The 25,081-nt window shown below is 40.0% G+C and overlaps 1 protein-coding gene across 6 annotated transcripts in view; it reads left to right on the top strand.

Annotated features, from left to right (window-relative positions):
- cpeb3 (cytoplasmic polyadenylation element binding protein 3) overlaps positions 1-25,081 on the top strand; it is a 102,325-nt gene that overhangs the window by 69,696 nt on the left and 7,548 nt on the right. For all 6 annotated transcript variants that reach the window (XM_069900514.1, XM_069900513.1, XM_069900515.1 and 3 more), the window contains 3 exons: positions 937-1,055; positions 3,090-3,204; positions 9,386-9,567. In XM_069900514.1, the coding sequence (XP_069756615.1) occupies positions 937-1,055; positions 3,090-3,204; positions 9,386-9,567 (416 nt within the window). The remainder of the gene's footprint in view (positions 1-936; positions 1,056-3,089; positions 3,205-9,385; positions 9,568-25,081) is intronic.

Raw genomic sequence — 25,081 nt, 5'->3', positions numbered from 1 at the left:
TCTTAGTTATACCTAAAGTGTCCTGTAGGATTATTTTGAAGAAATATTTCCAGTCTACTACTCAATATTTATCCCTTATCATTCCCTGCTGGGAATATGAGATTGTGAAAGGTGCTTTTTTTTAAAGCAAATGTGCTATTTTATTAATTGGGCTACATGTGAAACCCCGCCATTTAAGAGTTGTGAGCATGAGGTATTAATCACATGAATGGTTATTGGAATGATTTTGATGTCTTGATGTTTTCTTCAGAAAGAACAGAACAGACGTGCCTCATTCTGCCATCATCCTTCTCATCGATAATCTCCACATCTCCCAATGTAGAACATAAACAACACAGAAACAGGCCTTTTAACCCACCTGTCTGTGCTGAACTTGATAACCCAACCATCACCAGATGAATTTGTCTATGATCTTGCCTCATCTGACCCTACTACTTTCTACAACTCTGCATCACACCCCTTATCCCACAATCTTCAAATCTTACGAATCCTCCTCCTGTTATTTATCCTCATGGGAAATTGACTACTTTGCAGCTGCATTCCTCACTCCACACGGACACTGTGATTTTCTGATTGTTTCCAACACTTTTGTTCCTTTTTCCAGCATCTGCAGTTTTTATGTTCATAATGCCATCTCAAGTCTTTGACCCTCTCTCTTCTGCCACATCAAACCCAAAGTGCTGGATTGAGCCATTTTTAAATTCTGTCTCTCCCAGTGAAACCCCTGCAAGATGGTCTTTTATGGTCAAGATATTAAAAAAAAATTAAATGCAACTTAAGAAAATCTACAGATGTTATTGTCAATTGCAATTCACAAAAGCGCTAGAGAAACTCAGCAGGTCACACAGTATCCGTACGAAGTAAAAGGCAATCAATATTTTAGTTTGGTATTGGATTTCCTGCAACACTCTTTTAATTTTTTTTAAACTTTCTAAGGTTATGCCTTCCTACTATTTCAAGAGGAAAGCTCTGTTCAAGCTCTGATTGATGCATGCATCGAGGAAGACGGAAAGTTATACCTGTGTGTTTCAAGCCCCACTATCAAGGACAAACCGGTAAATAGATCTCCAGCTTCATTCTTGCCATCTGTTCTTTGTCGTGTGACGAGCCCCTTTAACCTGGGAATAATTTGGCTGTCATCCATTATATGATTGAAACTTCACACTATATTATTTTTATTATCCAATTACCAATGGGGATTTTATTTTTAGTGAAGTTCAGAGATTTAAGTCTTGGGAATTTATTAATAAATGTTAAGCTGCATAATTAAGCCTTTGTTTGAAACTTCCAGAAAATAAGCAGTCAAAAAACTGCCCAGCATGTGTTCCCCAGAAGTGATCATTGCATCAGTGTTTTATTTTAGTTGTCTAATTGTACCCTGATCCCTATCTTTCTACAAAATAAAAAGACAGACATAATGGACTGGGTTAGTCACTACTCTAGCAATTTTGTAATTGTTTAGAATCTCTAAGCTTTGTTTAAAAAAAAAGTGAATCTGGAAATTTAAAACTAACACGTGATAGTTTACATGTTATTTTTAGTATTATGAGTATTCTTGATAAAGATGAGACAACTATTCATTTGTGCTCACTGACTTCAATGGGCATGCAGCAATGTTATTTTAAAATTTGGAATTTGTCATAAAACGTGTCATAGTTGTTTGAAAGGTTTGGATGCCCTACATTTAAAGTGGACTTTTCAACTCTTCCAATGTTCATTTAGCATTTATATGGGGAGGATCTCATTGAGACATTTTGAATGTTGCAAGGTGTGTACAGAATGGATGTAGGTTGTTTCCCAAGAGGTGGCAGAGTCTAGCACAGTGGTTTTCAAATTTTTTTCTTTTACTCACAGACCACCTTAAGCAATCCCTATGCCATAGGTGCTCTGTGATTAGTAAGGGATTACTTAAAGCGGTATGTGAGTGGGAAGAGAAAAGTTTGAAAACTACTGTTTTAATGGTACCTAATTGACTCGTTATGTGCATGGTTTCCTAACTCCAAAGGAAATGGGCCAATGACAATTTTTCTCAAGCAAGATATTTCAGTAACAGTCTAGAGCAATGGTTCTCAACCTTTTTCCCTCACTCTCATACCACCTTAAATCTTTTTCTTTGGCCTCCGTCGGTCATGGTCGACCATGGGTACCGCGCCTCTGGTAGTCACTGTGTCTTGACCTCTCCAGGGCAGAGTTGATATAGAGATCCATCTGTTGCCCATGCAGTAAGACTGCCCTTTCCATGCTAATGACAGGTCCAAAGGAATGACAATCTGGTGCTAGCAGCATCACAAGAGTTGCCGAGCTGATGCTGAGTATATCCGTCTTTGGGACTCCGACTCCAGATTTTTCCTCAGGGTTTACTCCCAAAGCCTTTCCCGAGAGTGGGTATAGCCACAAGAGTTTTCCCTCTCCTAGATGAGTTACCATCCTCAGCTAACAATCCCCATCTACCCGGAGCAACTGGTTTCCAGGTGCCAGTAGCCTGCCTTTCCACCCTTCTCCTGTCAGTGAGAACAGCTCTGCCGGGCATAAGAACTATGCCACGTGTGAAGGCCAGGGATTGAACTTGGTTGTCGGAGGCTGTTTGAGTCACACACCATGAAGAGCATTTGTGCAGCAGTTGGGGCTCGTCCCCACTACCACCCTTCGGCCATGACAACCTTTCAAGCTTTAGAGCTACCTTAAGTAATCCCATACTAATCACAGAGCATTTATGGCATAGGGATTACTTAAGGTGGTATGTGAGTGGAAAGAAAAAGGTTGAGAACCACTGGTCCAGAAGGACACAACTTCAGGGTTGAAGGGCGTCTGCTTAGAACAGAGATGCGGAGGAATTATTTTAGCTGGGAGTGGTAAATCTGTGGAATTTGTTCCCTCAGGTGGTTGTGGAGGTCAGATCTAGGTGAATTTAAGGCATAGAATGATAGATTCTTGATCAGCTAGGGCATCAGTTATGAGGAGAAGGGAGTGGAGCTGAGCTGGAAAAATGGATCAGCTTTTGATTAATTGGCGGGGAAGATTTGATGGCTGAATAGTCTATTTCTACACCTACGTCTTATGGTTATGATCAAAACTCTATTTCCTTAAAGGTACAAATCCGACCCTGGAACCTAAGTGATAGTGATTTTGTGATGGACGGTTCTCAGCCTCTGGACCCAAGGAAGACTATCTTTGTGGGAGGTGTTCCCAGACCTCTTCGAGCTGGTGAGTATACTTGAAGTGAGTGCCCGGTGAACTGATTGTTCACTGAGATTGAGCCTTTGAAGCAATTACAAAAGCTTGTTTAAGTTTGGCAAATAGAATTTAGAGAGCTGAGTTTCAACTCTATGCAGACATTTTGCCTTCATAGAAAATATCGAATTATTTCTGAGTAAACAAGAAATCTGTAGATACCAGTGTTTAGTTCAATACCCAAAAGTGCTGGAGAAACTCAGAAGTTCATACAGCATCCACAGAAAGTCTACATTTCAAACTTGTGCCCTTCTGAAGTTATTTCTGAACCTGGTTGCATATTAATGGAAGGCCAATATCAGGGTTTAATTATTTCTGTTAGCCCTGAGGTAGAAATGTTTATATTAAAGCATTAGTCATGTTAGCATTTACCCTGAAATTAATATGAGCTGTCGAAATACGATTCAATTGTTTCCTCAAATGATCTATCAGCTCTTGACCCTCAAATGATCTATCAGCTCTTGTCCCTCATGTCAAGACTTATCATCTTTTTTTTATTAAGTTTTATAAGTAAATTGTACATTGGTAATAAGAATAAGTATCCAACAAAGTAGATATACTATTACATATGGCTATAAATAACCTATGATAAATTGAAAAAGACAAAAAAAGACATAGCATGTAAAATGATACTAATAATCTCACCCCTCCCTTGTGAAGTTATTGGTTGAACATATGTGCTCCAATATTGTAAGAGGGAAAACCAAACCACAAAACAGGATCTAAATAATTAAATAAATTATGAAAATAATTAAGAAAAGGACCCCTTAAACTTACAAAGTTAAAATTCAGTGGTAGAACATCTAATTTTTTTTTCTAAAGTCAGACATGTCATCACATCTGATAGCCTTTGAACATGTGTAGAAGGGACAACATCTTTTCATCTCTTATAGCAATAAGGAGAGTAAAGACAACTACATGGGATTGTAGCCCAGACAAATTCAAGTCAAGTTCCAAACAGGGCAAGAAAAGGATTAGGAATCAATGTATGAAAAATACTTTCCCAATACATAGAAAGAAAAGGACATGAGCAAAACATGTACCTTCTTCAGTCTTACATCTGTCACATTTTGAAGAAATATTATAAAAACATTTAGCCAATTGAACTTTGGAGACGTAAGCTCAATGTACTACTTTAAATTGTAATAATGAGTGTTGGGCACATAGCAATTCAAAGATGAATTTACCACTTTCAAATGTAACAGCAGAAAATAATTGTTGAAAATCTTGCTCCATGATTTCCTAGTCTTCGGCAGGGAATTATCACTAGACAATAATAATGACTCATAAAGAGTTGATATCAACTTTTTATGATTCGATTTAAAATTATAAATCTCTATCATATTTAATTTCAGAGGGAGTCTCAATACCAAGGAATTCATGAAAGATACTAATCTGTAAATATCTTTTTAAAAAAAAATTGTGTTAGATAGTTTAAACTTAGAAGATAATTGTTCAAAAGAAGCCAAATTTTGGTCAATAGGAAGATCTTGAAAAGATTGGATACCTAAGTCCGACCATTCATGAAAACGAAAATCTTATAATGAAGGTTAAAAAAAAGAATGAGCTAAAAGTGGACTGACTAGCAGAAATCTATGGTATCCAAAATGTTTTCCGAATTGAAACCAAGTTCTCAACATGTTTAATAACAAAATTATCACTTACTTTAGAAGCAGGAAGTTGGTGCTCCAACTTTCAAAATAAGATAATACTTCTTAGTAGATTCAATTTCAAGATTAATCCAACTTGCAGCATCTTTTATATCCTTGTGATAAATCCAAAAAGTAATATATTTAATATTAGCTGTCCATTAATAAAATCTAAAACTAGGCAATGCCACAACCCCTTTCTTTTTAGGGGTTTGAAGAAAAGTTTTGTTAAGACGGGGGATTTATTTTTCCAAACAAAAGAAGAGATAATTGAATCAAGCGAATCAAAAAAAGTTTTGGGAACAAATACAGGTACAGCTTGAAAAAATCAATAGGAAGTTGGGTAGGATATTCATCTAATGATATTAATGCATTCAATTAAAGACATTGAGAGAGGAGAGCATTGAGCTAACAACTTCTTGTTGTGGGTTCATTAAGGTAAGAAAGTTCTCCTTAAACAAATTATTAAAATTTTTAGTAATAGTAACACCTAAATAATTAAACTGATTTTTAGCAATTTTAAAAGGAACAGGAAGGTTACGAGAGTTGGAAGAGTTTAAAGCAAACCTCTCACTTTTCTTGAGATTTAATTGGTGAAGGTGTGATAAAATAGCTGGAATCGAATGATCAGGGTCAGATATGTCTAATAAAAGGTCATCTGCATAAAGAAAAACCTCTTATAATTCCAGAAATATCATTAGATTTCCAAAAGACCAGTGCTAATGGTTCTTATGTCAGATTAAGTAATAATGGGTTTAAAGGACAGCCTTGTCTAGTTCCACGGTGAAGCTTAAATGGTTTGGATTTTATTGAATTGGTAAAAATATAAGTAATAGGAGATAAATATATTAATTTAGTGCAAAGTTAAATTTCTCTAATACATTAAATAAATAATCCCATTCTACTCTATCAAAGGGTTTCTCAGCATCCAATGAAATAATACATTCAGAAGATGAAACAGTGGGAGAATAAAGGATGTTTAATAGATGACAGACACTAAATTGTGAATAATGACCCTTAATAAGGCCAGTTTGATTTTCAGAGATAATAAAGGGCATTTTCTAATTTACAGGCCAAAATCTTTGACAGTATCTTAGCATCGGCATTCAGAAGAGAAATTGGCCTGTAGGAAGAACAGTAAGAAAGATCTTAATTTGGGAAAAAAGAGAGATTGAGGCTTCATAAAAAGTGTCTGGTAGTTTCCTGATGCCAAGGATTCAGAAAGAACCAAATCTAAATGAGGAATCAATAAATAGGAAAAAGTCTTGTAAAACTCTGTTGGGAAACCATCGGGACTGGGAACTTGTTGGGACTGCAGAGTTAATTGTTGCAGCAATATCCTCATAAGAAATAGGTTTCTCCAGCAGTGATTGTTTCTCTGAAGATAATGAAAATTTAAATTATCCAAAAATTTGGATTCAGTAACTATAAAGCTTAGAATAATATTGACAAAAGACTTTGTTTATCTCAGCATGATCAGTAGTAATCACTCCATCATCTTTATGAATCTCTGTAATAAGCCATTAGCTATATAGTTTTTAATTTGACTGGCTAAATGCTTCCCAGCCTTATCTCCGTGTATGTAGAATTTAGATTTACTTTTTAAAAGTTGGTCTGTATAGAGAAGTATGTCTGGTTTTGAGTTTGATATTTAAAAAAAAAAATGCTCAGGTTTTGGAGTTGAGGCATATTGTTCATCAATACATTTCAATTGGTTGGCTAAATCCTCTTTCTCTGAATTGACATTTTTCTTACCTTTAGCCATAAAAGAGATTATTTGACCTCTAATATATGCTTTAAAGGAATCCCAGATTACAGTCATTCAGCAAGGAAATGGACCCTTTGGTGTTCTCTGTCCATGTCAAGCACCCATGGTTTTAAATGTGAGAATCCCAGAATGAATCATATCACCTGTGATAACTTCACATTTGATAATATGTTTCTGTTGCATTTTTGAGCCGAGTATAATTTTGTTTTCAATCTAAAATTGGAGGTGCTCTTGACAAATCTAATATGAAAAGACATGAGGTTTGCAGAGGTGATATGTCTGTTGCTTTTGGAATCCAACCGCAGAAATCACTAACTTGAGAACTGAGTCTTCTATGGAGCACAACCCTACTTTGTTATTGAGTTGTTGGCTTACTGCATCCACTCCAACTAATGACACTTGAGCAGACCTGTTCCATCATAAAGTCATTAAAAATAATTTCCAGAGTGGATAGAATTTGAAATTGATTCCTATAAAGTGAAAGTTTTTAAATCTCAGAAATTGTATATTCTGCTATTTTTAACGGTGACTTAAATGTGTTTGCACTGGTAAAACCACACAATTCATCTGTAGGAATCAGTCATCCTATTTATAATGATTCACACACATCCTTGTTTTGATTTCCATTCTCAGCAAATTAATCTGAAATTTTTCCAATGCATCAGTTTAATGCAAGTTTTAAAAACAGGTTGACAAATCAGTACAGGAAAGTGCAGTGTGTGTAACAGTAAAGTACCAACATACACTTAAAATAATTTTTGCAAAAAACTCTTGAGTTTTTGAAAAGTGTTCTTTATAATGGATTTGTATTTTTAAAAATTTTCTATGTTTTTATTCTGAATATTCACAGGACTGCAGGTGTGCAAATGCATACATTCAGCTTGAATAATATTCACTTTGATAATTCAAGTTGTATGTGTGCAAAATACAAGCAACATTTGCTTTCACCACCTTGAAAATGATCCATAACCAGGTCTATTTTTATTTATTCCTTTCCCTCTGAACTCATTTTCCCAATTTCAAAACATTAAATACTAGCACTTGTATGCTGCAGTCATTCAGGAAACCAGCAAAAATAGTCTCATCTGCATGCTGCTCTGATGGAGCATGTTGAAACTGATCCAATTTTTCAGGAAACTAGTTTGGACAGTGCGGGTAATGGTTCCTGACCAAATATTTTTTACATTCACTATTTTCTTTCCATAGAACCAGCTGAACTTGTGCCCTGAGGAAAGGAAAATGCACAGAATAAACAAAACTGCAAATTGGAATTTGAGACCTTTTGTTGATGGCATTTTAGTAATATAGAAATATAGAAAAACCTATGGCACAATACAGGCCTTTCAGCCTGCAAAGTTGTGCTGAATATATCTCTATCTTCATAGTCCTCTACTTTTCTCAGCTCCATATACCTATCTAAAAGTATCTTAAAACACCCCATTGTTGGCAGCCCATTCCACGCTCTGCATTTTTAAAAATAAAACACTTACCCCTAACATCTCCTCTGTACCTACTCACTCCCCAGCACTTTAAACCTTTCGTGGCAACCATTTCAGCCCTGGGAAAAAGCCTCTGACTATCCACATGATCGATGTCTCTCATCTTCTTATACACCTCTATAGGCCACCTCTCATCCTTTGTCGCTCCAAGAAGAAAAGGCTGAGTTCACTCAACCTGTTTCCATAAGGCATGCTTCCTAATCCAGGCAACATCCTTGTAAATCTCCTCTGCACATTTTCAATGGCTTCCACATCCTTCTGGTAGTGAGGCGACCAGAACTGGGCACAGTACTCCAAGTGGGGTCTGACCAGCGTCCTGTATAGTTGCAACATTACCCCTCAGCTCCTAATTCCACGATTAATGGAATACACCATATGCCTTCTTAACCACATAACCTGCTTTGAGCATCCTATGGACTCGGACCCCAAGATCGCTCTGATCCACCACACTGCCAAGAACACTATATTCTGCTATCATAATTGACCTACCAAAATGAACTACTTCACACTTACCCGTGGGTTGAACTCCATCTGCCACTGCTCAGCCCAGTTTTGCATCCTATCAATGTTTTAGATTCATTTCTGCAGAATGCCCCTTTTAAAGACTGACAATCCTTCTCAAATCGAGATGGGCATACATGAGATTCTTTAACTTTATCTACTGTAAGGAAGATAGAGAGTCACCACTTTGTCCAGTGCCCCTCACAGAAATTAGTCCCCAGTGACCCCTGGTTAACAAGACCAGTGCTCTAACCACTGAGATATCAGATCCTCTTGCATCATCTTTTCATTTTAATTCAGTCATGCACTTTAACCAATTATTAATCCATTGTAATGGTTAGCATAGCAGTGAGCATAATACTATTACAACGTCAGCAGACAGAATCCAGCACTGTCTATAAAGAGTTTGGGAGTTTTCCCTGTGTCTGAGTGGGTTTACAGCCCATGCACCAGTTTCTGGCAGCCTTAAAATGTACACGGTTTGTAGGTTAATTGGTGTGTTTATAAGCCATGGGCCAGAAGGGCCTGTTGTATCTCTTTTTAAAAAAAAAATCAACGTAAGAATGTTCAATCAAAGTAATAATTAGCTGCATTAAATAAATGAGAAGATTTTAATTACCGGTACGCACATTTGTCGGTAGATCTAAATTGGGGGAACAGTGCTATTAAGTGATATATAATTTTGAAATGGGCAGAAAGTGGTCTTCTAAGCACAGGCCTTTGTTTCCTCCTTTCAGTTGAACTGGCTATGATCATGGATCGGCTGTACGGAGGAGTCTGTTATGCAGGCATTGATACAGATCCTGAGTTGAAGTATCCGAAAGGTGCTGGTAGAGTGGCTTTCTCCAATCAGCAGAGCTACATTGCTGCTATCAGTGCTCGCTTTGTCCAGCTTCAGCATGGAGACATTGACAAACGGGTGAGTGAGACGCTGTATCCGCAGCTGCGTTGCCGTCATTGTAACCATCTTTGTCTCTTTACTGCAATCCATATCAATGTAGGGAAGATCTCATAACAATGGAATTGAGTGACATGATTGCATCTGCTGGTAAATGTCATGCAGCTAAATGCTCGACTCTAGCAACGATTAGAGCAGCAGTGTCCGTTAGCAAATTCTGTTTTAGAATGTCTCTTTGTTACTTTGCAGGAATATTTTAAGTGTACTCTACCCACTCATTTGCAACCTTGAGCCTCAAAACTTGTGTGTGTGTTTGCAAATTTCCAATAGGTTGGAGCATCCCCCAGCTTAGCAATACTGGAACATTGCGGTATAGGCCATTTAACTCCCAGGTTCTTTTTAATTACTGAAAAAGGAAAGGATGGTCTGTGAACTACTTCATGTGCTCATTATTTCCCATTCTCCTTTGGCCTTATAATGTCCATGAGCGTTGATAAAGAGCACCAACCAAAGCCGACCTTCCATTGTTGTGTCTGTAGTCCTGCCTATCTCCTTTTTCAAGTACAGCTACTCCCCAACTTGTGACCTTTGTGACTTGGGTCCATCCACACCTACAACCGAAAATTTTTTAAAAATGAGGAAAATTTATAAAATTTACATGGATTATGTTGTATTTGACATAACAGGGATACAGGGCATGTAAGAGCCAAAATGTGCCTACTTACCTTGATAGTCGGTGTCCAGGTGTCCGAAGGCTGGGCATGGCCAACTTTATTCCTGTGCGCATGAGGAGTCAAGATGGCCGTGCCCAGCCTACGGACCCTGGGATGCTGACTAACTAGGTAAGCATGGACCAGAAAGTGGAAATATTTGCCAGTGTTGATCAACAAATTCAGGAAGTGTTAAGTTGTTATCATCAAATGTACAATGAAAAAAGTTTTGATTAAAATATTTGCTTTAAGACTTCGGTACTCCATGTGCATGGGCAAAATTCTGACTTGTATCCATTCTGACTTGTATCCATTCTGTCCCAATTATGGTTATAAGTTGGGGAGTTCCTGTACACATCAAGTACAGTTTAAATGTGACAGAGCTCTTCGATTCTTTTTATTTAAGCAATGAATTCACAGTCCTGCCATCCTCTGGTTAGAAAAAGTGTTTTCTCATGCCCTTCTAGTCTGTGCCAAACTATTTACCTGCCTCACCCTACTGACCTGCAACTGGACCATATCCCTTCCATCCATGTACTGTCCAAATTTTTCTTCAATGTCAAAATGAAGCCTGCATGTACCAATGCAAGTGGGAGCTCATTCACACTCCTACCACTCTGCGTGAAGATGTTCCTCTTAATGTACCCTTTGAACTTTTAACCTTAACCCACGTCCTCTAGTTTTTATCTTGCCTAACCTCAGTGGAAAAACCTGCTTGCGCTTACTCTATCTATACACATCATAATTTTGTATACCTCTATCATATCTCCCCTCGTTTTTCTGTGTTTCACAGAATAAAGTCCTAAATGCATTTAACCTTTTCCTGTAACTCAGCTCTTCAAGTCCTGGCAACATTCTTCCAACTCTCCACTGTACTCTTTCAATCTTATTGATATCCTTTCTGAAGTTAGGTGATCACACTGCACACAACACTCCAAGTATGGTCTCACAAATGTCTTGTACAATTTCACTATAAAACATCTCAACTTCTGTACTCAATACTTTGATTTATAAAGGCCAATGTACCAAAAGCTCTCGTTATGATCGTATCTACTTGTGACCCCACTTACAGAGAATTATGTATTTGCATTCCCAGATCAATTAGTTCTACCACACTCCTCAGTGCTCTACTGTTTACATTGTATGTGCTACCTTGGTTTGTCCTTCCAAAGTGCAACAACTCACATTTGTTTGCATTAAATTCCATCTGCCATTTTGCAGCCCATTTTTTCTGCTGGTCCAGATTCCTCTGCAAGCTCTGAAAGCCTTCCTTGCTGTCCACTACATCTCCAATCTTTGTGTTATCTGCAAACTTGCTGATCCAATTTACAACATTGTCATCCAAATTAATGATCTTGATGACAACAGTGGACCCAGCACTGATCCTCAAGGCACACCTCTAGTCACAGGCCTCCAGTCGGAGAGGCAGTCATCCACTACCACTCTCTGGCTTCTCCCATAAAACCAATGTTGAATCCATTGTACTACCTTACCATGGACGCCAAGCAACAGAACTTTTTCAATGAACCTCCCGTGTGGGATCTTCTCAAAGGCCTTACATAAGTCCATGTAGAAAACATCTATAGATTTTCCTTCATCCACTTTGTTGGTAATCTCCTTGAAAAAGTCTAAAATTGGTTAAACATGATTTACTATGCACAAAGCCATGTTGACTATCCAATCTCTTGGAACACCTACCATTAACTTACCCACTACTGACGTCAGGTTCATGTCCCATAATTTCCTGGGTTACTTTTTGAGCCTTATTTTTCAAACAAAGGAACAGCTTGAGCTATCCTTTGGCACCTCACCCATGGCTAAGGACATTTTCAATGTATCCACTGGAGCCCCTGTAATTTCTTCTCTAGCCTTACTTGAGGTCTGAGGGAATACCTTGACAGGCCCTCAGGATTTATCTACCCTTAATTTCATTAAGTCAGCAAGTACTTCCTCCTTTTTAATCTGTAGAAGTTCCATGACCTCACTCTTTGTTTGCCTCACTTCCCGAGACTGTGCCAATTTCCTGAGTAAATACAGCTGCAAAAAAAAACATTCAAGATCTCCCCCATCTGGTTCCATACATAGCCAACTTCTCTGATCTTTTGAGGGGACCAATTTTGTCCCTTACTTTCTTTTTGCTCTTAATATACCTTTCAATTTTCCCTCACAAAAGCAACCTTATCTTCTTTTAGCCCTCCTGATTTCTTTCTTAACTTATTACTTGCATGTTTTATACTCCAAAAGTACTTCATTTGCACCTTTTTCTGAGATCTGCTATACATCTCTCTCTTCTTAACTAAATCCCCAATATCCCTCAAAAACCAAGGTTCTCTATGCCAGTTAATGTTGCCTTTAGACCATACAGGAACATATAAAGCCTGTACTCTCAAAATCTCACCATTGAAGATCTTGCATTTACCATGAGCATCCTTGCCAGGAAACAACCTATCCCAATCCACGGTTTCTAGATCCTTCCTTGTTTAATGAAAATTGAGAATCTTAACCTGAGGATTAGACCTATCCTTATCCATAATTATTTTGAAACTAATGGCATTATAATCATTTGAAACAGTGTTCCCCCACACACACTTCTGTCACCTGTCCTGTCTCATTTACTAATGGGAGAACCTGTAGTGTATTCTCTCTAGTTGGTACCTCAATATATTGATTTAGAAAACTTTCCTAAAGACATTTGACAAACTCCAAGCCACCCAGCCCTTTTACAGTATGGGAGTTTCAGTCAATATGTGGAAGGTTAGTCACCTACTATATCAACTTTGTTTCCTGCAGCTGTCTGTTATCCCTCTACAGATGTGCTCCTCCAAATTTCTCTTACTATTGGTGGGGGTTGGGGGGGGGGTCTATAATACAAACCCATTAATACCTTTCTTGTTCCTCAACTTCACCCATTTCACCTCAGTAGAAAAGCCCTATAATCTGTCTTGTCTGAGCACAGCTGTGATATTTTTCCTAATTAGCAAAGCCAGCCCTCACTCTTTCATTTCTCTCTCTCTATTATGTCTGAAGCCCTGGAACATTGAGCTGCCAGTTCTGTCTCTTCCACAACCAAGTTTCACTAATGATCACAATGTCATAATTCCGCTTGCTAATCCACACTCTAAGTTAGTTTCCCTTTTCTACAATACTCCTTGCATTGAAAAACAGAACAACTCCGATCATCTGAAATGGTCGGGACTGGGCCAATGTTGGATTAATGGTTTTTTTGGATAACTGCTCACTTTAAAAAAATAGCTCAGTAGCAACAGTAAATCACTGGATCAATGTTTAAACAACAAGGGAAGGCTTTTAAAGCATTAAAATAATGATTAATTCTTACCAAAAAATTGCTGGCTGTTGCTGTTCCCCAACACGTCCCAACCGCAGCCACTGATCACCAAACCTCCCAACCGCTGCAACCAATCCCTCGACATGTTCCCACTGCTGGTGCAGATCCCTGGGGAGGGTTTCTGGGCCAGTGGAGCACTCTCTGGTGAGTTGGCAGGCTCCTGTCTCCCTAGTCACCAGAGCTCCTGATGCCCGAGTCCCAATTTCCAATCCTGCTCTCAGCCTACCGCACATGCACACCCAAGGAATTTGGTGTGCGTCTGTGGTAGTAGGCTGAGGGGAGGATTCGGAGTTGGCGTTGGGAACTCTGGTGTGCAGAGGAGTGAGGGAGGGGAGGGGAGAAGGGGAAGGTAGGGGAGAGGAGGGAGCGAAGGGGAGAGGAGGGAGGGAGGGAACGCATTTGAACCCAAGGTCCCTCCTGCCTGAAAGGCCAGTCTCCTTAATGGCGGGACAAGAGATTCTTCTGACTGCTTGCAGCTGGGAGACAGTGGCACACAGTTTGAGAGGGAGAGTTGGAGAGAAAAGTCAATAGGAGAAGGTAAAGAAGAAATGGAAAGAGAGAGAGGGGAGGGAGTTACCTGAAATGAGGACGAGCGTCGTTCTAATTTCATGTCAAGTGAATTTTTTTTGGCACTGAAAAAATAATTCAGATAAATGAAGATTTCTGGTTTTTTAAAAAACAAAATTCAGATAAATGAGGATTTCGGAGAAGCCTATTTTGGATAATTGGAGTTGTACTGTAGACAGACATAATATTATTCCCACCATGCACAACCTTTGACACCTGTCTTTGTTTGCATTCTTAACATAATCCTTTTCCACCCCCATCCTCTATCTGCTCTGACACTTGGGTTCCCATCCCCTGCAAGTAGAGTTTAAACCCCCCTAGAGTAGCTCTAGCAAACCTTCCCTCAAGGATATTAATCCCTGTCTAGTTCAGGTGCAAACTGTTCCACCAGTACAGGTCCCACCTTCCCTGGAAGAAGGTGCAACGATCCAGTAATGTAAAGCCCTCTCTCCTGTTAAGCCACATATTAAGCTGCATTGTCCTATTTCTAAACTCACTAGCACGTGGTTTGGGTATCAATCCCGAGAGCACAACCATGGAAGTCCTTTTCTTTAACTTGGTCCCTAATTCTCTGAAATCTCCTTGCAGGACTTTATCACCCTTCCTATTGTTAGGTCTGCTTTGTTCATGAATGAGTGAGACAAACACCAGGCTGAGTCGAAATCAGGGTTCTTTGTTCTTTATTACCGGATTGTAACACTTGCGACTAACCATGTTAGTCGGAGAATGCATTCTGCCGTTATCAGCAAAATGGTGATTTTTTATACCCTTGGATATGTGCTTAGAACATCATCATATCATTACTTGTTCAATGACTAAAACTGTTGCTATCCTTTCCCTGCTAGCTTCCTGCCTCTCAATCCATCAATGTCTCTCTTATCTTGTAAGTACAAGGATGCATTCTGTTACTCCTTAGTACTGGGTGACTCCTTCTCCGGTCCCATCTCATGATGTTTTACCTAACAGGAGTACAAGGACACCTCCCCTTCTTGTTACTGCCCTGTACAGGGTAACTCCCTACACATTCCCATCTCATGATGTTTTACCTTACAATATCCACGTCATTATCACAACCTTCGAGGGGGTTACAAAAAAGGTTGATGAAGGGAAAGCTGTGGATGTTGTCTATTTGGACTTTAGTAAAGCTTTTGACAAAGTTCCCCACAGGAGGTTAGGAAAAAAGGTGGAGGCATTAGGTATAAATAAGGAGGTAGTGAAATGGATTCAGCAATGGTTAGATGGAAGGTGTCAGAGAGTAGTGGTAGAAAATTGTTTGTCCAATTGGAGGCCGGTGACTAGTGGAGTTCCTCAGGGTTCGGTCCTCGGTCCACTATTATTTGTTATATATATTAACGATCTGGATGTAGGGGTAGAAAATTGGATAAGCAAGTTTGCAGATGACACAAAGATTGGTGGTGTTGTGGACAGTGAGGTAGATTACCGTAGATTAAAAGGTGATTTAGGAAGGCTGGAGGTGTGGGCTGAGAAATGGCTGATGGAATTTAATACAGATAAATGTGAGGTGCTGCATTTTGGAAAGGCACATTTAAATAGGTCATATACATTGAATGGTAGACAATTGAGGAGTGCAGAGGAACAAAGGGATTTAGGAGTTATGGTAAATAGTACCCTCAAGGCTGATACTCAGGTAGATGGTGTAGTGAAGAAGGCATTTGGAATGTTGGCCTTCATAAATCGGAGTATTGAATTCAAGAGTAGGGAGGTTATGATGAAATTGTACAAGGCATTGGTGAGGTCAAATTTGGAGTACTGTGTACAGTTTTGGTCACCAAATTATAGGAAAGATATAAACAAAATAGAGAGAAGGTTCACGAGAATGTTGACAGGATTTCAGGGTCTGAGTTACAGGGAAAGGTTGTGCAGACTGGGGCTTTTTTCTCTGGAGCGTAGAAGATTGAGAGGGGACTTGATAGAGGTGTTTAAGATTTCAAAAGGGACAGACAGAGTAAATGTGGATAGGCTTTTTCAATTAAGAAAGGGGGAGATTCAAACTAGAGGCCATGGTTTAAGATTGAAGGGGGAAAATTATAAGGGGAACATGAGGGGAAATTTCTTTACGCAGAGGGTGGTGGGGATGTGGAATGGGCTTCCGGCAGACGTGATCGAGGCGGGATCATTGGTTACATTTAAGGAAAGACTGAATCGTTACATGGATAGGAGGGGACTAGAGGGGTATGGACCGGGTGCTGGTCAGTGGGACTAGGAGGGTGGGGATTTGCCTCGGCATGGACTAGTAGGGCCGAACTGGCCTGTTCTGTGCTGTAAGTGGTTATATGGTTATATGGTTAACATGGACCACAATGTCTGGCTGTTCACCCTCCATCATGAGAATCCTGTGAACTCAATCTGAGACATCCTGGACCTTAGCACCTGGGAGAGCAACATACCGCTTGGGATTCTTGATCTCTTCCACAGAACCTCTTGTCTGTTCCTCTCACTATTGAATCCCCTTTCTCTACAGCTCACCTCTTCTCCTTTCCCTTCTTAGCCACAAGGCTAGACTTTGTGCCGGGGACCTGACCGCCATGGTATTCCCTGGTAGGTTGTCCCCTTCACCAGTGTTCGTAATGGTATATGTGTTATTGAGGAGAACACCCACAAGGGAATCCTGAACTGACTGCCTGCCACTTTCCCTCTCCTGACTGTCACCCAGCTACCTACCTTCTGTCTCCTTGGTATGATTGCTTCCCTGTAACTCCTATGTATCACCCTGTGAGCCTCCTGAATGATCTGGAGTTCATCCAGCTCATGCTCCAATTCCCTAACACACTTTGTAAGGAGCTGCATCTGGATGCAGTTTTAAGAGATGAAGTTGCCAGGGATATTTTTGGCTTCCCTGACTGTCTACATTCTGCAAGAGGAGCAGATTCCTGCCCTGGCTGCCATTTCTACTGTCTATGAAATACAAAAAGAAAAATAAGACAACCTGCTCTTATCTGTACCCTCATCTGCTAGCCAATCCCTCTACCAATATTTTAAATCTTCCTACTATTGGAACCTATATGATTTCCATCCACAAGCTAATTTTAGCATCTACCTGCCTTCTGATTTTAGAGATTTTGGCTGCACTGCATTTCACAAATTTATTTATTAATTACTTTCTGCACAAACAAGTTCCTTCTCACATTAATTCCTATTTTTTTTGTTTTATCAGTTTATACCTATCTTTGTACAGTACTTGCATTTAATGACTTGACATTGTGCTTAGAATTAACATTTTCTATTTAAGTTAAAGCCCTACATTCCTTTAGATTATTTTTAATCAAAAGCCCGTTTTACTGATCCTTCCCTGACAGGTCAACGTGTGAACCCCTGCGCTGCTGCCAAGATATTTCACTTCGGTCTCTGTGATCAGGAACAAATATGGTATTTGAGCTGTGACCAGTGCACAGTGTGTTATATAATTTTGCTTTAGTGTCCTGATCTGGGATTATGGTTCAGCATTTTGTTTCTTTCCCAGTTCTCTACTTTGCTCTCCATTCTCTTACTGCCTCCACCTAGCCAGATCAGCAAAAATTGTTGAGTTTTTCTTTTAATTTAAACTTCTGCATTAAGAATTTTAAAAAGATCTTCATTTTCAATTTGAGAAACAGAGACATTGTATAATATCCATGTAGGCACTGGATCAAACACATTAGCCAAATAATTGTGGTGCACCTATTTAGTGTAAGAGGTCCTGGTGTTGTGGTGGCCATCTACTTGATCAGAGTTTGTGACTTGGGAAATAGAGAGGGATTGGTGCGAGAACCCTAGTTAGGAAAAGAGGGGGGTGGGAAATGGTCCATTTTCTGGTTGGGAAGGTCAGAGTTGGGAAAGAGGATCGGTCTATTTATTCAGCTGAGAAGAGAGGATGGGAGTATGTCTTGGGGTTCAGGGGAGTGGGGTGCTGGAAGAATTTGGGCAGATCTTGTACCTCTTTTCCTAACCAGGGTTCTCGCACCAATCCCTCTCTATTTCCCAAGTCACAAACTCTGATCAAGTAGATGGCCACCACAACACCAGGACCTGACCTCTTACACTAAATAGGTGCACCACAATTATTTGGCTAATGTGTTTGATCCAGTGCCTACATGGATATTATACAATGTCTCTGTTTCTCAAATTGAAAATGAAGATCTTTTTAAAATTCTTAATGCAGAAGTTTAAATTAAAAGAAAAACTCAATAACTTTTGCTGATCTGGGGGTTTGGAGGGTGGAGGTACTGCTTGAGCAAAAGTAACTACAGTAAAACCCCCATGTCTGGCATCGAAGGGGACAGGTAGATGCTGGATAAATTAATTTTCTGGTTGCTTGAGATTGCGTGTTGCGTGATTGGCAAATTATCCACTGGGGAGGGGTGCCAATTTTAAACTTTTGTATTTTTACCTATTTCTGTTTTTTTTAACCAGTTGCTTGAATTCTTGACCATGGGGATTTTTACTGTAATTGGCCTTGGACCCTAGAGGACAATCAAGATTATGCTTGAGGATGGGGGTGGCATTGGGACATGGGTAGAGTGTGCTGCTGGAGATTGAGACTTTAATGAGAGTTTATGGTCATATACATGAGTACAATGAACAGATGCACTGAAATTCTCTTGCTACAGTCGAATTGGTGCAGACGATAAACCAGCTATGAAATTAAACTGCTACAACAAGCTTAGAAAAATGATGATACCGTAAATATAAAATGACAGATAAATATTCACAGATGCTGTTTGTGCAAGAAGAAAAAAATGTTTCAATTATGCAAACTGGTGTCTTTAGTGGTCCTTAACAAGTTTACAGCAAGGGTTGTACAGGAGGCTCAAGGATTAAAAATGGTTCTCTAAACTGCTTAAATGGAGACCTTAATGGATTATTGAATTGGGGAGTTGGGTATCAAGAATAATGTTTCAAGATGGGGCTCCGAGCAGTGCAATGTTGACCTAGATCAGTGGTTCTCCACCATTTTTCTTTCCACTCACATAGCACTTGAAGTAATCCCTATGCCATAAATGCTCTGTGATTAGTAAGGGATTGCTCAAGGTGGGATGTGAGTGGGAAGGGAACACTGAGAATCACTGCTCTAGACCCAATTATTACTGAAATATTTTGCTTGAGAAAAATTGGAACTGGCCAATTTCCTTTGGAGTTATGAAACCATGCACATAACAAGTCAATTAGGTAGGATTAAAACAATGGTTTTCAAACTTTTTCTTTCTACCCACATACCACCTTAAGCAATCCCTTACTAATCACAGAGCACCTATGGCACAGGGAATACTTAAAGTGGTGTGTGAGTGGAAAGAAAAAAGGTTGGGAACCACTGTCCTAGATGATGATGAGGGAGCATGGTTAGTGTAGTGGTAAGCGCAATGATATTACTGCACCAGTGACTGGGGTTAGAATCCAACGCTGTCTACAAGGAGTTGGTATGCTCTCCCTGTGTCTGCATAGGTTTTCCCCAGGAGCAACAGTTTCCACCCACAATTTGAAATGTACTAGGGGTTTGCAGGTTAATTGGATGTAATTGGGCGCCACGGGCTCATGGGCCAAAATGGCCTGTTACTGTGCTGCGTGTCTAAAGTTATTAAAAAGAACAGAGATTGAGAATATGGTTGGGAGATGTTAGAACAACAATCTTGCTCTAACCTCAACAAGACAAAAGAGCTTATTGTTGATTTTTGGGAAGGAGAGACCAAGGGACCATGGACCTGTCCGCATTGATGGGATTGAAGTGCAGAGGGTTATTTCGTTTAAGTTCCTGGCAGTGTACATTTCTGAAGACCTTTCCCTCCTGGAGCCAGCAGATCGAGGCAGATATGAAGAAGGCACAGCAACGTGTCCACTTTCAAAGAGGTCTGAGGAGATTTGACCTGTTGTCAAATGCATTGTCAAACTTTTATAGGTGCATAATTCAAAGTATGCCAGAAATAAAAGGTGAAAGTCTGCAGACAATAAGGTTGAAGTAAAAACACAATTCTGGAGAAACTCAGCAGATCAAAGAGTGTACTTTATACAGCAAGGTTAAAGATACATAACCAATGTTTCAGGTTTGAGCCTTTCATCAAAGAATACAGACTGGTTGCATCACTGCCTGGTTGGAATGCAGAAGGTAGCAAACATGGCAGGTCCATCAGCTCCAACCTCTCATCCATTGAAGACATCTATGTGAGGTGCTACCTCAAGAAGGCAGTCCATGTCACAAAAAACCCTAACCGCTTCTCACTGCTACTGTTAGTATGGATGTTTAGCGTAACACCTTTGCAGCGCCAGCAATCGGGACCGGGGTTTGAATCTCCCGCTGTCTATAAAGAGTTTGTACGTGTCTGTGTGGGTTTTCCCCGGGGCTCTGGTTTTCTCCCACTGTTCGAAATGTACTGAGAGTTTTAAGTTCATTGGCTGTAAATTGGGCAGCACGGACTTGTGGGCTGAAATGCCCTGTTATTGATTGTGCTGTACGATTACATTTAATTTATAAGGTATAGAAGCCTTAAGACTAGCACTACTCAGTTCAAAAGAAAGAAACAGTTATCAGGCTCTTGAATCTCCCCTTCTTACACTAATCATGGATTGTCTTCACTATTGCAAAGTAACTTTTTTCCTCACACTAGGATAACTATGAATATTTATTATCAATCTATCTTTTGTATTTATTGTTTCTTTTTCATTCAGATTGTGTATCCTATTGTATTTTTTTAATATAAAGCACCTGTCCGGCCGCAGCAAGAATTGTTGTGCTTATGTACATTGATTCAAAATTCAATTTATTGCCATGTAATAAAAACAGGGTTATATTACACAAAATTACCTTTTGTCTGCTATAAGGCAGACAGATCTGCCATTGGGAGAGAGTCAAAGAGAAGCAAAAGGAGGTTCCATCCCACCTCCTCCCCAAGACAGTGAGGGTTCATAGATTTGACTCCAGTGTTTCCCCAGCCTCCACAGCCACAGAGTCCAGTCCAAAGCATAGGCAACTTGAGCTCCAGATTTGAACCTCCAATACAATTACAAACCCTTCAGTGCCCTCGCCACCCTCTCGCATCCTGGTTCCAATACCTTGTACCCCATTCAGCCAATTTCGAGCTAGTCTCCAGCAATCCACAGCTTTGTGTGAATCCCTTGACCAGAGTCTCCAGGAGCACACAGCCTGAGTGGGTACCCTGCCTCGAGTCAACAGCAGCCAGCTACCTGTGTGGGTCTTCCAGTTGCAGAAACCCTCACTTGTCCGCTGCCATGGTCATCGATCCATTGGTCCTCTACTCTATCTCCTTCTCGGATAGGTGATGGTCTCTCTGTTTTTCTGGTCCCCTGCCCCAAGCCCTCTGCTCCCCTGGAATCTGTAACCCCCTGTAGCTGCTGCCGATCATAGGCATCGCCATCTTGAGCGCAGACCCTGCGGTTGCGGGATTTTAAGTAAAATTACCATTGGCTCCTTTAATAGCTGGTTTAATGCCTGTTCAAAGTTGATTAGTGGTTGGGCCCAGCAGGAGCACTGTGTCTCCACTTACTGCTCTCCTTGGGTGCGCACCAGCGGCAGCCCTGCCATCACAATAACCTCCTTATCATTACCTGGTAGGATCAATAATGGATACACCTGGGACAACTTGGTATTACTTCCAAAAGGAGCATTGTATCGTGAATGATGTTATCCTGTGCTCCCCTCCCATTGGCCAAAGGAAGACTTGTGCCTGGAGGTATCTGGGGAAATATTCACCATGACTGTAAACAACTGGAATGGTCATTATTGTGTTTCACATTATGGGTGGGGTTTGCAACGAAATCAAGTTTAAAATAAAGACTGCATGATGCAAATGAATTTCTAGGCACTGTGTGTTTCAAGTTATGCAGCAATTTGTCTTGTGGCTATTACAGAGCTAAGTATACATCACTTCAAATTGTTCTGCTTTTGTTTTAAAAAAAAATCTTGTAGCCATTTTATTGTATATAACACATTTTTGTTTCCATTTTAATCCAGGCACAAAAATAGTTGAAGCCTCTATATCGGAAAATGATTTATGATGGCCATTTCAGCAATTAATTAATTCATTATTATGATATATATATTTTTTGTAAGTTTGATCCCGATTAACAAGCCTTACTTAGAGGAAATGAGTGAAATGTTCAAGACTGCAAAGGTGCAATTTGTTTGCTAGTTATGTATAGATGGAGCAAAGTTTTGAGAAAATCAATTTGAAATGAATTTGTAATTAAAAATGTAGTCAGAATTCTGCATTCTTGACATCTTTGAGTGGACATTCCCGCCAAATGTGAGTAATTAGGATTGCAGATTTGGAGCATTGTGCAAAATGCAGAAAAGTGTGTGACTAAGGGAATGTGGTTTCCAAATGGCTGCTTTTGTTTTCAGGGCATCTGCTCTCTGTTCCTTGAAAAGCTGAACTCTCTGTTTGTGGTTTGTGTGTGAATACCCTATCGCAAATTATTTTCATTTCTTTTTTGTGGAAAACAAGGACAATATTTTCATATCAGTGGTCACATGTATTTTTGTCATGCATATCGTCAAATGAAGTTATTCTTTCTCAGCAAATCCATAGTTAATAACATAACTTTTAAAAGCACCGAATAAATGTGATAGTCAAACCAAATTGAGTGAATTCTTTGCAGAGATATGTAAGAATATTTAACCTTATCCTCCAATATACTTCTGTAATTAATAGGAATTTGCACAAGCTATAATTTTTTTAGAACAGAAATTGATGTTAATACTTTTAAATAAATAAAGTTAAGAATCTGTGAAATCATATTTATCTTGATATTTCTTTTTTCCCCTTTTAATCATTTGTTGCTTCTCATAACTTTCTAAAACATTGAAAAAATACCATACATCTTAAATGAGTGAAAGTGTTGGTTCAGTTGCACTTCACAAATTATGATTCGTGCGGATTAATTTATTGTCACAAATCCTGTGATTGAGAAACCCATAAAATTTGTAGGAACTACTCATTAAAAGGTATTAGATGGATCTTTCACCCATTTACCTTAACTGCTTATTAGAGAAGCATCTGGAGACTTTCTGTTCACATCTAGTGCTTATTGAATGACTAAAATATACTGCATGTGAATCACCTTGCATCAGCCAACCCAGATTGTATGAGCAGTTGGACTAATCAGTTTGTGATGGACAGTAAATATTATATGACTGAGGCTGTCCCTCTGCCTCTTCAGCAGAGGAAATCAGAAAACGTAATTATGAATGATTATGTCTATAAGATCATGACATTTTAAAATTTAAATTTAGATGTACAGCATAGTAACGGCCCATGAGTCCGTGCCACCCAATTAACCTACACCCCTAGTATGTTTTGAATGGTGGGAGGAAACCGTAACCCTTGGGGAAAACTCACGCAGACACGGAGAGAACGTACAAACTCTTTAGTGCGGGATTCGAACCCCAGTCCCAATTGCTGGCGTTGTAAAGGCATTGCGGTAACTGCTACGCCAACCATGTCACATCTCCTGAGGTATTGTACACAAAGTAACATTAACAATGAAAAATGTCTCACCATTGAGCTTATGTTATTAACTGACAGTCAATAGCTTTGGGGCATGAATATGAATCCATTCAGAGCAGGCAGCAGAGGGAAGGCTTTGGCTCAGCGGGCTGAGGTGGAAACGAGGTGAGGTTGGTTTACCTGTGTTAACTGCAGATAGAAAGTATGTGCGAGGCCAGTGTTCTCTGTACTCAGTGTCAGATGCGGGAGGTCCTGGAGTCTCCCAGCTACCTGGTCGGCCATATTTGCACCTGGTGTGTTGATTTGCCGCACCCAAGTTCCCTAACTCCAGTTTCAGCTCGATGACTTTCATCTGGTCAGGGAAAGTGAGAAGGTGATAGAAATGTGTTATAGGTAGGTGGTCACACTGGGGCCATTTGAGACAGACAAGTGGGTCACTGTCAGGAGGGGAAAGGGGAAGAGACAAGTATTAGAGAGTACCCTGTGGGTGTATCCCTTGACGATAGTACTCCTGTTTGAGTACTGTTGGGAGGGACAGCCTACCTGGGGGAAGCAACAGTGGTTGTACCTCTGACACAGGATCTGGCCCTGTGGCTCAGAAGGGTAGGGAAAGAAAGAAGAGGGCAGTAGTGTTAGGGGACTCTATCAAACAGGTGATTCCGTTAATGCAGGAAAGAAACTCTGGTAGTTTGCCTTCCCGGTGCCAGGGTCCGGGATGTTTCAGATCGTGTGCAAGATATCAGAGGGAGGGAGAAAAGCCAGAGGTTATTGTATATACTGGTACCATGACATAGATAGGAAAAGTCCTGAAAAAAGATTATAGGAAGTTAGGAAGGAAGTTGAGAAGCAGGACCATAAAGACAGTAATCTCTGGATTATTGCCTGTGCCAAGCAACAGTGAGAATAGAAATAGAATGAGGTGGAGGATAAATGCGTGGCTGAGGGCCAGGGATTCAGATTTATGGACCATTGGGAAGGTGTGATCTGTACAAAAAGGACGGATTGCACTCAAAACCCAGGGGAAACCAATATCCTGGCAGGGAGGTTTACTATGGCTACTGGGGAGAGTTTAAACTAGAATTGTTGAGGGTGGGAAACGAACTGAAGAAACTAGGGAAGAGTAAACTTGCAGACAGTGATTGAGGGAGGATAGGTAGGTGATAAAGAAGGGATGCGCTCAGACAGACAGATTGAGATGTGTCTATTTTAACACAAGGAGTATTGTGAACAAAGCGGATGAGCTTAGAGCGTGGATTAGTACTTGGAGATATGATGAAGTGGCTATTACAGAGACGAATGGCTCAGGGACAGAAACAGTTACTTTAAATGCTGGGTTTAGATGCTTCAGAAAGGACAGGAAGGGAGGGAAAAGAGGTGGGAACATGGCACTGTTGATCAGAGATAATGCCACAGCTGCAGAAAAGGTGGACGTCATGGAGCGATTGTCTATGGCGATG

Source organism: Narcine bancroftii, chromosome 10 (genome assembly GCF_036971445.1).
Source record: "Narcine bancroftii isolate sNarBan1 chromosome 10, sNarBan1.hap1, whole genome shotgun sequence".
Classification (NCBI taxonomy): Eukaryota; Metazoa; Chordata; class Chondrichthyes; order Torpediniformes; family Narcinidae; genus Narcine; species Narcine bancroftii.
Note: the sequence above shows the minus strand (reverse complement) of the source record. Positions and strands in the feature narration are given on the sequence as shown.